Source organism: Westerdykella ornata (genome assembly GCF_010094085.1).
Source record: "Westerdykella ornata strain CBS 379.55 unplaced genomic scaffold EI97scaffold_3, whole genome shotgun sequence".
In the NCBI taxonomy this organism is placed as follows: Eukaryota; Fungi; Ascomycota; class Dothideomycetes; order Pleosporales; family Sporormiaceae; genus Westerdykella; species Westerdykella ornata.
In genome coordinates, this window is record NW_022986853.1 from 1,202,585 (window position 1) to 1,218,806 (window position 16,222).

General features: G+C 53.4%; 7 protein-coding genes across 7 annotated transcripts; 2 read left to right on the forward strand and 5 right to left on the reverse strand.

The window, feature by feature from the left end:
* Window positions 1–933: 933 nt before the first annotated feature.
* EI97DRAFT_430635 (DUF1446-domain-containing protein) lies at window positions 934–3,313 on the reverse strand. Its single transcript, XM_033797739.1, has 3 exons — window positions 3,147–3,313; window positions 2,927–3,067; window positions 934–2,868 (listed from the first exon to the last, which is right to left on the reverse strand). Exons 1-3 carry the CDS (start codon window positions 3,175–3,177, stop codon window positions 1,214–1,216), a joined length of 1,827 nt encoding a protein of 608 aa, XP_033657135.1. The 5' UTR covers window positions 3,178–3,313; the 3' UTR covers window positions 934–1,213.
* Window positions 3,314–3,466: 153 nt separating this feature from the next.
* Window positions 3,467–6,313, reverse strand: EI97DRAFT_492156 (MFS general substrate transporter). Its single transcript, XM_033802300.1, has 5 exons — window positions 6,211–6,313; window positions 5,116–5,693; window positions 4,146–5,060; window positions 4,015–4,115; window positions 3,467–3,966 (listed from the first exon to the last, which is right to left on the reverse strand). Exons 1-5 carry the CDS (start codon window positions 6,278–6,280, stop codon window positions 3,864–3,866), a joined length of 1,767 nt encoding a protein of 588 aa, XP_033657136.1. The 5' UTR covers window positions 6,281–6,313; the 3' UTR covers window positions 3,467–3,863.
* Window positions 6,314–6,936: 623 nt separating this feature from the next.
* On the forward strand, window positions 6,937–8,096 carry EI97DRAFT_464820 (uncharacterized protein; the record flags this gene model as incomplete). The annotated part of the gene is made up of 7 exons (XM_033801441.1): window positions 6,937–7,014; window positions 7,101–7,192; window positions 7,250–7,306; window positions 7,363–7,555; window positions 7,631–7,719; window positions 7,782–7,838; window positions 7,901–8,096. 7 exons carry the CDS (start codon window positions 6,937–6,939, stop codon window positions 8,094–8,096), a joined length of 762 nt encoding a protein of 253 aa, XP_033657137.1.
* Window positions 8,097–8,717: 621 nt separating this feature from the next.
* On the reverse strand, window positions 8,718–11,020 carry EI97DRAFT_430638 (dynein). Its single transcript, XM_033797740.1, has 4 exons — window positions 10,714–11,020; window positions 10,504–10,659; window positions 9,327–10,447; window positions 8,718–9,269 (listed from the first exon to the last, which is right to left on the reverse strand). Exons 1-4 carry the CDS (start codon window positions 10,865–10,867, stop codon window positions 9,117–9,119), a joined length of 1,584 nt encoding a protein of 527 aa, XP_033657138.1. The 5' UTR covers window positions 10,868–11,020; the 3' UTR covers window positions 8,718–9,116.
* Window positions 11,021–11,182: 162 nt separating this feature from the next.
* EI97DRAFT_412752 (RNA-binding domain-containing protein) lies at window positions 11,183–12,061 on the forward strand (the record flags this gene model as incomplete). The annotated part of the gene is made up of 1 exon (XM_033796771.1): window positions 11,183–12,061. One exon carries the CDS (start codon window positions 11,183–11,185, stop codon window positions 12,059–12,061), a length of 879 nt encoding a protein of 292 aa, XP_033657139.1.
* Window positions 12,062–12,322: 261 nt separating this feature from the next.
* Window positions 12,323–14,355, reverse strand: EI97DRAFT_430639 (alpha/beta-hydrolase). The gene has a single exon (XM_033797741.1). It carries the CDS (start codon window positions 14,190–14,192, stop codon window positions 12,498–12,500), a length of 1,695 nt encoding a protein of 564 aa, XP_033657140.1. The 5' UTR covers window positions 14,193–14,355; the 3' UTR covers window positions 12,323–12,497.
* A 295-nt stretch (window positions 14,356–14,650) lies between these two features.
* Window positions 14,651–16,119, reverse strand: EI97DRAFT_430640 (carboxy-cis,cis-muconate cyclase). Its single transcript, XM_033797742.1, has 4 exons — window positions 15,830–16,119; window positions 15,669–15,777; window positions 15,146–15,616; window positions 14,651–15,095 (listed from the first exon to the last, which is right to left on the reverse strand). Exons 1-4 carry the CDS (start codon window positions 15,971–15,973, stop codon window positions 14,740–14,742), a joined length of 1,080 nt encoding a protein of 359 aa, XP_033657141.1. The 5' UTR covers window positions 15,974–16,119; the 3' UTR covers window positions 14,651–14,739.
* Window positions 16,120–16,222: the final 103 nt, after the last annotated feature.

Sequence of the window (16,222 nt, forward strand, 5' to 3'; positions counted from 1 at the left end):
ACGGCAGTCAATTGGCGGACTGGGTTCGTTCTGGGCTCCACCATTGGCACGGTTGATTTCTCCGTCATTCTCAGAATTGCTGAACTCCTGCTAGAACGTTCTCCACCACAGCGCGTGTTGCCACCATCACGGGGCATTTCCACAAGAGGCCGTTGACTGACTGCTGCTAGTGGCCAACACGCATTTCCTTGGTCTTCAGTCAAAGGTGACATGGCAAAGAGAACGCGTTTTATCAAACGGAGTCCATCGCCTCGGACCGACCCGTGCGCTATGTACCTAAATCATTGTCTTCGCAATATACATCCAGCCCTCTCACGCTATGCCCCTAACCAACCATGATCTACCTACCGCGTACATGCTGCTCGAGTACATAGGCTCTGACACCGGCCAGATGCTCTCACATACATGGGACAAGCAACGAGACGACCCAATCCGTAGGCAGAGGCTGTTCCAAGGCATGGCTCATCTGATCCTCTCTCTGGCTCGTATTCCTCAGCCAAGAATAGGCTCATTCCAGTTCCAGGACGACTGCACTGTAACACTGACGAACCGGCCACTCACCTGCTCGATTATGATACTGGAAAATGACGGGGCGCATCGCTTTTCACCTTCCCGCTATCAGGTTTGCTCCTTATTGCCCTCCCTCTCGTCTCTCTCGTTCTACTCCCTCGTCGCCTTCTCTCTTCTCACTTTTCTCTCATCCCTGTCTTTTTTTGGCGCTGTTCCCAGAGGGATTTACAGTCGCCAAATCACCTGCCTTGCGACTCATGCTAATAGTCGCCTCCTCGACAACACCGCTATACTGCTACAGCCTCACCATCTCAACATATATGAGTGGGCAGGCTTTTACTGCTTAGGCTGTTCTCAACATGAATAACCTGCCCCTAGAGTCCATCGTGGTAGCAGTTGGGGCACGTGACTCTACCATTCACTGGAAGCACTAGTGTGCATATCCACGGTAAGTCCTCGCCTGGCAGCGTCAAGGCTGACAAGATAGGAACGAGCGAAATGATTCCTATGCTGAAGTACCTCTCTTGCGCGTTTCAGTGTTTAAAAGATTCCGCAATTGCAATCCGACCAAAGATACCCTAATTGCAATCCATTGCGATTCCTTCGCAAGTCCGCTCGCCAATTTGTATGTGTGTGTGTTGGAATGCTAGGGATTCCATCTTTACTTTACTGCTCATCACCTACAAGAGCCAATCACCTTGAGTCATATCCTCCCCTTAGCCAAAAACCGCAGCGGCACATCGACTTCCCTCGCCCTTAGATACTCGGCACAATTCTTGCCCAGGAAATCCACACTCAACGTGCAACTCACGCCTCGATCCAGATGATCCTTGAGCAGGAAATGCACGGCTCTGAGGCCCGGAAACTCGCACCTCTCGATCCTCCTCCCACGCTTGTACTCTTCGTCCAGCAGCTCCTTGATAAAGTCGACAGACAGTAGGTCCCGCAGCCAGGCATACTCGTCCTGATGACGGACCCAGAATCCGACATTGCAGTCCGACCCCTTGTCTCCCGATCGACCGTGCACTATGGTGCCTAGAGGCGCGCGTACAGTCTCGCCAAACGAGGAGAGTTTGACGATATCCGACGTTGTATCTTGAGAAGGTTGCTGCTTTGGATACGTCTTCGTAACGCTTGGTGGCGGGATATCAATGACCTCGCCGCTGGCCAGATGAGCGCGGTGTCGAATAGTTGCTTGAGGGAGGAGAGTGACATAGTACTCGAACACCTCCTTGGGAAACGCCTGCCGCAGATCGAGGTGAGGCGTCGCGCCGGGATAGGCGCACATGATGGGATCGATGCATGCTCGTGCGAACTTGGCTCCGGCAAGGTCGGATGCCTTTCGCGCTTGAGCGACGACGCGGAGGTCGACGGTGGCGGCGTTCTGGTTCTTGGGGTTACGTGGTACGGAGCCGATGGTCTGGAAGGAGAGGTGCTCGAGGTTGGAGACGTGGGAGCCCATTTGGGTCCTGATCAGCTTCTCGATCATGCGCGCTTTGGCGTCTATGTCTAACCCGGTGAGGAACCAGTGCATCTCGGCTTGATACATTGGCTTCGCCGTGATTCCAACTTTCGTAGTCGGCGGCGGCGGAGCGCCTTTCACACCGCGAAGTGCGACCCGGTTGGTCGATATATAATCGAATTTGATATCGTCCAGGACGGCCGTGACATCCGAGTTATAATACCACGGCCCCTGGATCTCGTACAGAAACTGCGACGTGAGCGTGTTCACCGAGACTTCGCCGGCGGAACCTAGATTCTTCGTCACGACGACGTCGCCCGAGTGCGCAATCTCGACGATGGGGTACCCGATGTTGTCCCATCCGAGACTCTCGAGGTCCTTGAAGCCCGTGTAGTTGCCCCCCGTGCTGTACGAGCTGCACTCCACGAGATGCCCTGCGACGAACGCGTTGGCCAGTTCATCCAGGTCGCATCGCCGCCACTTGTGCCACCAGTACGCCGCGCCGATCACAGGACTGGCATCCGAGACGCGTCCACAAACCACGATATCAGCCCCCCTCTCAAATGCCTTTGCGATGCCCAACCCGCCTAGGTACGCCTGCGCATACATGGGCTCGAATTCCCACTCTTCCAACCTCTCCCCAGTGCATATGTTCTCGAAAGCCGACTCGCCCCTTTTCTTTGCCTCGAGGAGCTGCGGCAGAACCTCATCTCCGGATATCCACGCCACAGACAGATCCAGCCCTTTCTCCTTGACCATCTCCGTCACCACCGCGTGCAACTTCTCCGTATCCGCAGCCCCCGCATTCACGGCAACCTTGATGCGATACTTTGCGATATCCCGGAGAGCGGGTTCGAGAGCTTCGAGGAACGTGGGTTCGTAGGCTTCCTGATTGCCTTGAGTCGCATCATATAAGCCTCAGTGTCTTAAGGATTTATTCGCAATATCCCTCACCGCTCATTTTGCTTCCTGCCCGGACCGTCATGTTCCCCTCGCTCATCCAGTCTCCCGTAAATACATCGATGGGGTCGTTTTCATAGTTGGCTGCCAGCAGGGCCATTGCATTGCGGCGGTCCGTCGTGGAGCCCGAAACACCTATTCGATGCCGTCAGCCACCTGAGAGATCATGCAAGTTCAATAGTGAATATATAAGGGAAAGGAAAGTGAGCAGTACCAGCAATGCGGATTGGACGTGTGATTGTCATGGCGGAAGCTCACGGTGGTATATTCTCGGCAGCTAGATGGACGTGCCCGTCAAGAAGAAACATAGGGAGCAGCATGATGTCCAGATATCCCATGCCTCCTCACACGGTACCTCGGTGAGTGGAGGTAAATCGCGACATAGAGTCGCAGGGTAGCTGTCAGACGTCCTCCCGACCAAAACGCGGGGAAAGAAGCCTAATCCGAATCTAGTGTTAGCGTTCACCGTCGCTCGGCTATGCTGAACAATCTATCAAGGGTCATCTAAGGATTATTAAGTTAACACAAGACACTCTCAGCAATTACAACAATGCCACTTTCTTCATTCCCTAAAAAGAACAATATAAGCTGTATTTCTCAGGAGGATATTCGGGTTCCTGCTCGTCTTGCGAGCTTGGAATCTGAGCCCCTAGACTCCCTCACACTTGAACCGGTTTCAATCCGTAAAGACAGTCGACCATACCTATTTCATGCCTGCTTTCGACGTCTGAAGTGCTCAAATGCACATATTCCAGCTTCCCTTCTCCGAACCACTTCGCTATCCTCCTCTATGCGCACACTGTACAAGCATCGGTTACCGTTCACTTGTACCTACGGCGACACACGGAGGGTATAGCCGACATGTATACGGAAACTTACATGTCGAAAAACGGCTGCAGGACGGCAGCTCCACCTTGACCCGGCAGCCGAATTAGACCTCCCGCACACCTTCCTGTGAGTGACGGATGCTGAGAGATCTTCTTCGCTCCTGTAGTTTCTCAATTGCGGCTTCGGTTTGCCGTAAACTCCCAAGTCTGGAACCCGGCAAGGAGAGGCCCAACTGAACTGAGGCGCGTCGTGACCCGTAAATGTTTGGAAGGGCACCAATGTTCCTTCCGCCCGTCTCTTCTCTGACTTTTGCCAGCTTTTGGGCAAACGGCGACCTCTCGCGTAAAAGTGGTCCCTTCCAGTAGATGACATACACGGCTCCCACCAAGAGTATGGAGATGCCGAAAAGGATCGTGGACGCGTACGCAACGTGTTTGGGATCTGAAGAGCTGGGAATGTTCTGGTAAAAAGGAGTGGCGGGGAGCGTCAGGACGCCTGCCAGTATGTCGCGAGACCAGCCGTTCCCTCCGGTTGCTGATGCGGAATAAGGACCATAGGCACAGATCATGTAGTCGATCGTCGCCATGTAAATGGCATAATTGGCAATTCCGATAAGAGCAGATGCAACCATGGATCCTACCCAGTGGATCGGTGGACCCGTCGACGTCCAAGCAAATATGATGAGGCCGACTGGCAAACAGGGAACGGTGTAGAGGAGCCACCAAAGCCGATTCTCATACTGCGCGCGTTCGTCGTTTGGCCGAGCAGCGCGAACCTTCATATTGTGCTTAATAGCCGGAAGGAAAGATAACCATGCGAGAAGGTAGCCTATGCCGATGGGGATAAACGAGAGGCCGATAGCGATTGGGGTGAAGTTCCATTGCCTGTACACCAGGCCATACGACTGTAAGAACATGAAGATAATGGCGTCGGAGAAACCGGAAAGTAGGCTGAGGCATAGGACAATTGGCTCAGTGAGGAACATGCGGAAGGGGCGAATCCACGTAACGAGAATCTCTCTCATCGAAAACCGGTCTTTGCATGGCGTCAGCTCGTTGGGACCCCATATATTCACCGGCACACCGTTCTGATCGCCTTCTTGGCGGCGTCTTCGGGCGATTCTGTCCATTAGTATGGTTGATCGGGTCTCCGGAACGAGGGAAAGGTGAAGCAGCTGCACGAAGCCTCCGAAAATGAGCTGGATCCAGATAGTCCAACGCCAGTGTAGATGTTCCTCGACAAAGCCGCCGACAATAGGGCCAAGTACAGACCCTCCAACAGACGAGAAGACGATGTATGCCTAGAATCGAAGCATATGAGACAGAGATTCTCCTGAGTGGAACCATCAAACTCACCACCGCATACTGTTGCGCATCGGCTTCCCACATATCAGCAACCATGGCCAGTGTCACACTGCCTCCTCCAGTGGAAAGACCTCCCAACGCGCGGCCAGCAAGGATAGTCCCAAAGTTCGGAGCCAAGGCGACCGGTATTTGCCATATGTTGACGAGAAACAACGATAGCTGGAGGACGGGGAATCTGCCCAGTTCCTCAGACCAGGGAGCCCAGAGTTCACATCCAAAGGCATAGAATATCAAGAAGAGCGCAGCGCCCAGACGAGCGGCCTGATGGCTAACACCAAACTCGGCGGATATCCCGGTTATTCCGTTCGAGTACAGCGCGGTGTTGAAGTTCATTGAGACTTGGACAAGAAAAACGATGGTGAGGATGCCCCATTTCTTCCAGGTTGGCCATGAATATCCCAGTTCCTCATAACAATCGTCTTCCGTGATAATGTAGCGATCGTAAGTGCCATGCCTCTTATGGGATTCCCTATCCTCGACGTTCGCACCCTTTTCTTTATCCCTCTCCGTGTTGCGGGTGTTTGTGTTCGGAACAAGGCCGTTCGAACCCTCCGATGCGCTCGCCTTCGCTTCTTTCCTGGTATCGCTGTCGGCATTACTGGTAACAATGCCGGCCATGTCCAGATATGTCGCTGAGTCTACCTCCTCATGTATAGTACACACAAAAATGAACGGTCGTGATGTTGGTATATGATAGAAAAGAATGTGAAAAGCTCCATGGAGTCTCACGATGAATAGAAGAAGGGAGTCCTTAACTACGCAGGTGCATGACGACGACGGCGCTTAATCAGCATGGCATGCTCCTTCTTGAGAAGCAATGGCGATGAGCTCCTGCTCCAAGCTGGCGGTGAGGCAGGCACTTTCTGTAACGAATCGGACTGGCAGGCGTAACCCCGTATCCAAGTGTTGACTGATGAATTTGGACCCTTTGAAATAGGCGCAAACTGCTTCACGCTCCTCTACAAACGTAGTCGGACGTATACGCGACGATGAAACACTTCTTCAATCGGGAATACTGTGGAAGATCCTGGAGGGGTGCTCAGCCTGAGATTAGCTCGAGCAACGCGTCCGGGGCTTGCTAGTTACGATGAAACCTGAGCATTGGAGGCAATTTTATGAGGTGTTGATGATCGTATATTTGTGGCGGTACGGCCATACCATAGGCGCGGCGGGTTGGTCGATGTACCGGTTTCGGATCTTAGGTCCAATGGCCGGTTGAGTATACCTACGACCTGGATTCGTATTCGTTTACAACATGTACCTAGGTAGCTAATTCAAAGCTCTCGACTTCAACCATGTCTTCGGTCTTCATGCCTTCGGATCGTGAATCAATGAATGAGTCACGTGACCCATCATTAACTGAGTAACTTCACCTACTCTGTCATGAGAACATGGCCTTTATTCCCTTTAGAGACTTTACAACTGCGCCAACGCAAGCTTCACGGTTTCGAATTGCGCAAAAACCTGCCTAGCAAATCATCACATCGACCACTGTCATAGAACCCACGTTGACAGACCCAACTTCACTTGCTACCTGTCACCCGCCCGTTACACCAGCGATCACATATACTCCATGATATAAACCCCCAACTCGTTTTTCCGATCCCTTTGTTCGTACCAAGTAATCCACCACGTTCCCGTTTCCTCAGCTACAATATCTGTCAAGCACCTACGAATCTCGACCCAAGAGAGATGTACTTCTTGAAATTGTTTCCACTACTCTCGCTCGCCGCTGCGCGAGTGGCTTCACCAATAACATACAAGTCCGATTTAGGCAAAGACACGGACACCTGCGAACCGCAACCTCACGCGATGGCTGGATCTAGGACGGCCACAATAGCTGTGCAGAAGCGCGAAGGGGTTCCGAATTTGAAAGCCATTATAGGAAGTGTAAGTCTGCTCAAACAAATCTCATCCAGATGCACAAGCTATTCTTGTGACTCTGATGACCAAGACTTATCTCTAACACTATCCAGCTTACAATTTGCATCGACGACGAAGACCACAGTTGCACTACGCTCGACGCCTTGGACAAATGCGTTAATCTCAATGGAGACAATGGGAATCTGTAAGCATATCATAATAGGCTACAATCCTTCTCAGATATGCTTATACTACGATGCAGCGCACACAAGATCTCGTCTCTCGAGACTGCCGAGCATACCGCATGTCTCCTCTACCGGTAAGCACTCGAGAACCACAGTTTGGAAAGCATCGTACCTAGCTAATCATACAAAGTGACTTCGACTGTACCAACCCCTTGGCCGGCGGTCGCGCCATCGACAACACCTACATTCCCCAGCTCAAGGCTCTCAATCCCGACGAGAGAATCCGCAGCGTCACCTGCTGGGAGCAACACTCGCTATCCACCCCCGCTCCTCAGCATTCCAAACGCGCCCGTACTCGATTCTACAAAGGACCTATTGGAATGGTACATCCCCTTTTCCTAAGACTTGCATAATCATCTTTACTTGGTTCTGGCATACTTAGCTAATACCTGACACAGCTCCAACTCTGCCTAGACACAAACCTGCAGAGCTGCGTCGCAATATCCGCACTCCAATGTATCAGCCTTCGAAATGTTTTCCAGGATCTGTAAGTGTTGAGACGTGCCTACCCTATCAAGTAGGTCACCGGAGACTGACGCGATGACCCAGGCAAGGCAAGATTAACTCCGTCTCGCCCACCGTCGGCACAAGGTGCACGCTGTATACGTAAGTGAAATGCTATCTAGACCGCCGGTTCCCTTAGGGCTTCACGTACTAACACGCAGTAGCGACTTATATTGCAAAGGCAATACTCTACAATTGGACAGGCCCTTACTAAATCTCGGTCCTCTTGGCTGGGCCGGTGCGACGAAGAGTTTCATCTGTGCTGATCACCGCTATGATAAACGGAATGAGGGAGAGGAGGGTATGCTGGAGCGTAAGTATAGGTTCGATTGGATCGAGGAGCCGGCAACGGTGGGGTAAGCGTCGAGCGATGGATGATCTCCAGATTGAACTGTGGGGTCGTTGTTATCGCCGGGCGACATGGCATTGTCTTCGAAGACTGTGGGTTGGATAGGGTAATAGGTGCATACGCTCTTCTTCATGTAAACATCTCACCCATCTTCAAAGGTGTTGAGCGACTTCAGCTTTTCAGTCTTTCACAGCTTCTAGCAATATACGCACATCACAATTCCTTTCCCTTTCCCCCTGAAATTAGTCCAATTCAAAAAGACATCTATATGTCAAAGTAACCCTCCACCCCACAACTTCCCTCGCTCTAGCTCCCCGTCCACCTAAATCCCGACAGCGGTGCCCTGCGCCTTGCCAGCTATACCTCCCACAGGACAATATACAGGCGAGGTCGCTGGCTGGTGCTACATGAGTCCCATCAAGGCATTCACTTACCTTGTCTACGCGTGCATCATCTATCATATGCTTTCCTCGGCAGCGCCTTTGCCTATTTCTTCCTGCCTGAGAGAATAGCGGCATGTCGTCTGAAACGCCGACGACAACACGCATGAGCTGGTCGTCGGCGGGGAAAACCATGTTGCCACACATCAAAACATCACTCCGGAAATCCCAAAGGCAATCCACGAGCATCACGACAAAACCAACGATGCTTCAATCCGCCAGAATAACGAAACCGGGAGACCAGCAGTGCACAAGCACGTCCGGAATGCCAATCAGCCTTCCCACATCCCCGTAGAAAACGAACAATCCCAACACATTTCCAAAGAAGCCGACTCGGTGAAAAAAGAAAGACCAGTCAGGAGCAGACATACGAGATACATTTGCGAAACTGCAGACTTTATGCCGTGGGTATAAAACCTTAAAGTACCCCCCAGAGATACACAAAACCGTGACACACCAAACCACGAGATCCAAAACAGCAAACCCCCCCTTCCCTCTTCCTTTACCTGTCAGCACTACCTGTAGCACAATTGGGCTCTTGTTAGCCATGGCCTCCCCCGTGAAAAGATTGGGGAAAAGGTCTTGCTCGACTCACGAGCCCCTCGGGCTACTAGTCAGCGTCGAGCTCTTGTTGATCAATCCCGCGAAGAACGACGCCAACTTGTCATTCTCCATCTTCGTATCCTGTCCCGATGGCGGTGTCGTCGGCTCCTCAGGCGAAGCCGCACGATTGGCTTCTCGGTCCTTCTCAAGTCAGCACATCGCGCCCATCGAAAGCACTAAATATGCGCGTTGTCTCACCTGAAGCCGCTTAACCATCTCGTCGGCATTGACATGTATACCGCCCATATTAAACTGCACAGGCCCAATATGCTCTTCCACCACACCGCTGACATCGTCCGCCCACGTCCTGTACGTAGGATCCTCCTTCTTCCTCGCCGCCTTGATCCGTTGCTCGTTTTCGTCCTCGCGCCGTAGTACTTCTAGCGTCTGCAGCTGTTCGGTAAGGAAGGCCTGTGCATCCTTCGTCGTCACTTCAATGCCGTTGGCCTGCTTCGTATGAAGTGCCGAAAGAGGGAAGTCCTGTTCGGGGTTCCGTATCGTCTCTTCATAGATCGATGTTGCAGATGGGCCCTCGCTTTCTAATTCAGGTTTCTCCTCGTTTGCGGTAGTTTCCCCTTCTGCAGGAGCATCGCCGTTGTGCACCGCTCTGAGTTGGCTAGGGATATCAATGTCAACGGACCACTTCTCACTGACGCCCTCCACATCGAACCCCTCCCTTAGAATGCGAATCTTCCCCCAGGAGTCCCAATTCGGCGGCACCAGTACCCGATCGCGATCGATGACATTAGCTTTCAGTTGTTTCTGCTTCACCAGCGACTTGATCCCCAGGTGCGAATGTATCAGAGTCTGCAGAGAGCCCGGCGCCGACGGCATCGTGTAAACCAGGCTTGCGCCATGCTTGAGCAAAATGGTCCGGATATACTGTAGAATGAAATCGAACTCCTCTTCTTTCCACCCGCGCTCTTTCTCCAGCGCCTCGATCTTGTCTGCGTTTTGGCAGACCACGCACAGGGGAATCCCAAGCGGCTCATCCCATTCTCCAGGCCCGAGGGGGATCTTGACGGCTTCCGCTGCGCTGGAAGTCTCTGTACCGCCTCCACCACGGCCTTTGTCCTGCAATGCCGATATGTTTTCCTCCAGCACTTCCTTCGATGCGTCATCCAGCGACAAGATGAGGGACCGTAGGACGCGAATCCAGTCCCGTAATTGGCGGACCCATAGCCAAGGGTGGTTCCAGTCCAGGAGAATCACTACGAGCATGTGAGGGAGCGTGCGAGGGTTGAGATACGGCTTAATCAGGGGTGCGAACGAGGGCGAGGGGTTCGCAAGAAGGTAGAGGGAGAGTCGAGCGAGCGTATCTATTTGCATTAATCCTTGAGTCCCGGAAGATGCTGGGGCTTGCAGGTGGTCCTACCTTCGTGGTCTGTGTCGAGGACGTCCTGGTACGTATACCCCAACGCAAATTGATTCGCGATGGGCGGTTTCCTTCCGCGATCCGGAGGTCTCCGACCGCTCGACGACTCCGTAGACACGGATTCAAGGAATTCTCTCTGCGTTTCTGGGGTACCGCCTGCAGCGCCAATTAACATGTGGACTCGAAGGGGCCTAGTGTCTCAGTCCGCACCTAATACCAAAAGACTCTTTTCAGGTAACCTCTTCCCGCTCGATATATTATCCAGCATAGGTTTCCATATCTCTTCCTTTTCCTGGTCTCTGCTCCCGGGGCGCTGAAAAGCCCCAGATGTCCTACTGGGGAAACGACGCGAGGGGGTCGCCATGGCGGAGGACGTCGGAGGTTCTGCGAGGCGCAAAGCACGAGAGAAGCACAGCTAAGGTCTGTATAAAGGTCTATCAAACACAACGCTAGTTGTCGATAGGAGAGATTGCAGAAAACGGCGCAATGTACGGCGAGAACGAATGTTTACAAAATGTCGCTTTCTTTCAGTCGCGTTGCAATGTCCAGGGCAGCTTCGAGGCAGGGGTCCCTGCCAAGACCTCCGCTCCGACCGAACAATTTCCCAGCTAAATAACTACATCTGACCTCACCACCTAGCCACCGCTACCCTCTATGCTAAATCTTCCTCACTACAGCCATGAACACCATCCGCGCCATCCAAAGACTCAACAAACGCGAACTCGAAGCCGGCATCAACCCCGAAGGCTCCTGGCACACCGACTACCGCGACACGGCCTTCATCTACGTAGGCGACCTCCCCTTCGACCTCTCCGAAGGCGACATCATCACCATCTTCTCGCAGTATGGCGAACCCGTCTGGATCAAGCTTGCTCGGGACAAGGAGACGGGCAAGTCGAGGGGTTTCTGCTGGCTAAAGTATGAGGATCAGAGGAGTACGGATTTGGCGGTGGATAATCTGGGGGGTGCGCAGGTGTTGGGGAGGACGTTGAGGGTGGATCATGCGAGGTATAAGCCTAGGGATGATGAGGATATGAGGGATAATACTATGGGGGATGTTGTGGAGGAGGAACCGGAAAAGAAGAGGAGAAGGAGAGGGGCGAGCGAGACGGAGACGGAGACGGAGAGCGAGGAGGAGAGGCCGCTTCTAAAGGAGGAGCTTGAGTTGCGGAAGCTGATAAGGGAGCTAGATGATGATGATCCCATGAAGGGAGCGCTGGTGAAGAGGAAGCGGGAGGAGGCGGAGTCAGCGGTCGCGAAGTATGAGAAGGCGAGAAGGAAGGAGAAGGAGCGCGCTAGGCGTCACGACAGGCGTCGGGACCGATCGAAGGATCGTCGACGCGACAAGTCAAAAGATCGCGAGTACCGTCCCCGGAGCAGGTCAAGAGACAGCGATAGTGGACATCGAGACAGGTCAAGCGACCGCAATGACCGCCGCCGGAACAGATCGAGAGACCGCTATGAATATCCCCGAAACAGGTCAAAGGACCGTAGCGAGCGCCGCCGGAGCAGTTCAAGAGACCGTTACAACGACCGCAGACATCGTGACAGAGACTAAGACCCTGGACTCGTACGCGACATTTATTGAACATTCTTTCACTTCCCTTCTAGCAGAGATACCCAAGCCTAGAACAATTCAATGATACCCTTTCTTCACCACTCCTCGTAATCCAAACAAATATTATCCGGCACTATGTTTGGATTCGTCTGCCTATCAAAGCAGAAGAATTTGTACCTTTCGATGCTGTCCTTGCGCGTACAGGTCGTCACCCTAGCGGTAGGGTATGCAGGACCAGAAGTGTGGCAGAGGGTACGCTGGTTGCTGAATCTTGATTCTGGTATTCATCTACAACGTCTATCGTTACTTTCCTAAAATGACTTCATGCCGTCTAATTATAGCACCAGGAAAGATACTGAAAAAGCACGGCACTTCTCAAAACCTCTACTCCAACTACTCTCCTCCTCCCATTTGCACACTCCTCCTTATCAGCTCCTCACCCCTCCAGAAACTCCTTCACAAACCTCGCCACCTCCTCCGGCCTCTCGACCATAGGCAAATGTCCCGCACCCGCCACAACCTCCAACCTCACACCGCCCTCCCCCAAACTCTTCGCCATCTCCTTCATCGTCTTGGGTAAAACCCCATCGCCCTCGCCCACCAAAAATGCACCCTTGCCCTTGAACGCCGGCATCCGATCACGCACATCATACGCATACAGCGCATTGACGCTCCTCCTGAACCCATCCAGACTATTCGTCTCGACCATCTTCTTGACTGCTTCCAGACGAGGGACGAGTTCGGAGTTGTCGTAGGATTGCGGCACGAACCATCGACGGACGGTCAATTCGGCGAGCTCGTCGCCGACAATGGGTTCGCCGCTTCCAGATGAGGAAGAGCTCACAGCACCCTGCTTCTCGGCGATGGCGATGCGGTCGGACCAGGCTTTGGGGTTGCTGGGTGGGGCCACGGCGTTCGTGTCGCAGGCGATGAAGGCGGAGATGCGGGAGGGGTGGGTGAGGGCGGTGTTGAGGGCTGTGGCGCCGCCAAGGGAGACGCCGATGAGGGACGCGGATTTGACGCGCAGGGCGTCGAGGAGGGTGATGATGTCCTGGGTTAGGGTGTCGAGGGTGATGGGGGAGGTGGAGGAAGGAGGTAAGGTCGAGCGGCCGCGCGTGTCGAAGCGGAGGATGCGGTATTTCGTATTGGTGAGGGTGAGGAAGGCCGGGGCAAAGGCGTCCCAGATGTGGTAGTTGACGAGGATGCTGTTGATGCAGAGGAGGAGCGGGCTGTTGGGGTCGGGCGAGCCTTCGAGGCGGTAGGGGAGGCGGACGCCGTCCGGGGTCGTGATGTAGGATTCTATGGCTGGGTAGGTTGGGTTTGATGATGGTGACGATGGAAACGTCCTTGTGAGGCCGTCGGTGGATTCGGCCGGTTTGGTCGAGGGGTCGGAGAGGGATGCTAGGTCTCGTGGTGCGGGGCCGAAGGTGTAGTATACATCATACGTTCTCCTTCTCCTTTCCTTGACAAACGATTTGGATATTTCGTTGGTCCATGGCGTCGACACGGCGGCGGTGAACTCTGGTCCCCCCAGACCATTCTCCGGGGCGTATTCGTGTAGGTTGAGGAATTCCTTTGCCTTGCCATCCTTCAAGTCCAGGTAGCTCGTGACGAATCTTCTGGTGCGTCTCCAGCCCGGGACTTTCTGCAGCATGGGCACATGCTCCTGCTCAGTCCACTTTTCCACCTCCTTCTCCTTATCCTCACCCTCATACAGCGTCACGCTAACAGCAACCAATACATTCTTCTCTCCCTCATTCTCTACATCCTCCAGCTTCTTGAAGTCCTCACTCTTCCACTCCTTGACCAAATCATAGAACCTCCGATCCACCACGATCTCCTTCATCGTGTCCCTCTCTCTCTGACTCTGCACCGGCGCCTTCCTCAATCTCGTATACACATCCTTGGTCAACCACTCCATATCCTCGATATCGTACACGGCCATGAACTCGGGCTTCGCAGCCGAGAAATCCGGGCCATCGTTGGCGCGGTAGCGGAATCCGTTCCGGCACCAGGGCAGACGCAGACGCGTCGGACCGTGTTCGTTGTTGTACCAGTCGTGGAACTGGGCATGGGGTAAGGACGGATTGGGCTGCATGGTTACGTAGAGGATACCTGGGGTAGGCGCCATGTCGGTTGGTGGGGGCAATGGGTGGTTGTGAGTACGAGTCCAGAGGGAGGTTTGTGTTTCTTCGGTGAGAGGAGGGTGGAGAAGTGTCTATGGAGCGACATGGAAATTGATGCGATCTTGGAAAGATATCGGGATTGGCGAGCTTGGGAAAGGTGGATGTGCGCTTCTCCGAGAGCATCTGCCGGCAGAAGATAGACGCGGAGGGGTCCGCGCTAGGAACGCTAGGAACGGCCTCATTCCGAGAGTCGGAAAGGGCGGGGTAGGAAGTTCGGAAGTCCGAGCCATGTCCACGAAGAATATGTGGTGTGATGTGAATCTGAAAGCCAACGGCTTCCATTCGTACGAAGGATTCTCCATATGATGGTGGAGAAGTATGGAATGATGTTAGTTATTTCAGACGGTAAATGCTAGAGGCAAGCCGCTGGCTTCCTATGCAAAATGACGCAGTCGGAAATGGGTCAGTGTTGAGTATAGATTGTCTTGTAGTATTATGCGTACAGTTTGATGTCTCTACTGTAGCTCGCAATTCTACTATGATTGTACCCATCTAGTCGTACCATATAGCATTCATACCAAAACCCTTCTCATTAATCTCCAGCCTTGCCACCCTTGCCAGGAATTCCTTGTGCCATCTATAAATCTCAATGCCGCCCTTCTCATCGTCCGTCAAGGCCAGCCACTCATCCGACCATGGGCACGGGCTCACAGCGTTCGAATGCCCTCCACTCGTCGGTGTTGGATTCAGGCAGATCTGGCGCTCGATAGCTCCACTCTCGCTGATCTTGAAGGCCGCGATGTAACCTGTGAGATCGAAGGAGTTGGCACGGGAGGTCGCGAATAGATATTCCGAGGACTGGGTTAGGAAGACGACGTCGGAGCGGTACATGGTCGGGTTGGGAATGTCTGCATGGTATTGTCAGCTTCAATACCCCTCGGAAGACAAGAACACATACCTGGAGGTATGAGGGGAAACCACTTGTGGGTATAAACCGGCATATGCGTCTGAGGATCAATCACGTATTCACACACGCGATTCCCTGCCTCCATCAGCGCATAGAGGTACTGCCCGCTCTTATGCATCTCGACCCAACGAGGGTGATCCTTCTCTCCTGGCGCATCCACATATCCCACCAGCTCTACTGTCCCATCGTCCCGCTTCTTGTGACACCATATCCGATTTGCCCACATGTCGGCGGAATAGAGATAACTCTCGGTGGGATCAAAGACCATGCCGTGGATGGCCGTCTGGGGGCAGTACTCGTAGTTTTGGATGTTCTCCTTGATACTTCCGTCGTCGTTGACGGAGAAGACGTTGCCGTAGCCTGCGTAGTCGTAGAAGGGATTGCCGTAGACGCAATAAGGAGGCTTCTTTGCTGCTAGAACGAAAATGGCACGCGTGCGAGTGTCTGCCTCTGCAGCCTTGGCTGTGAAATGTCCGTCAATGTCATGTTTCCCAGTTGGATCTGCACGACATACGGTGACCACCCAGGGGATGGGAGGAGCTATGCACAATCTCGCTGGGGCTCTTGACTGCATGGCTGGACCATTTCTTCATGGATGCGCCGTAGATGTTCTTCCTCTTATGCTGTGACAAGCCGTGAGCTTCTGCCAAGTCGATTGAGGAAATGGATTCTCACATCGAAAGTCATCCACGATATAGGCTCATCCTCCGGAATCTCCGTCTTCTTGACCAGCTTCAAGCTCAGTGCTTCGTCGTCGAATTCGACAGTGATGATGACGCCTGGCGGTGTCCATGTTCCGATCATGAGATGGTGCTTCATGGTGTCTCAGGAGTTCGATTAACTTCCTCTGGGTGCATGGAGACGTCGAAAAGGAACATCATCTTCTCCAGATTCCACCTCCAGAGCCATCCTTTGCGACCCACATGTCCAGCTCCCATGCTTCGTCTCCGAACCCCAGCGCGGGCTAGGGCGGGGGAAGACGGGGGGAGAGCTCGGTGATAAAAGCCGGGTAAGTGTTTACCCGCAATTCTAGACCGCTGATTGGCCGCGCATTGCGGGGCACTCTTC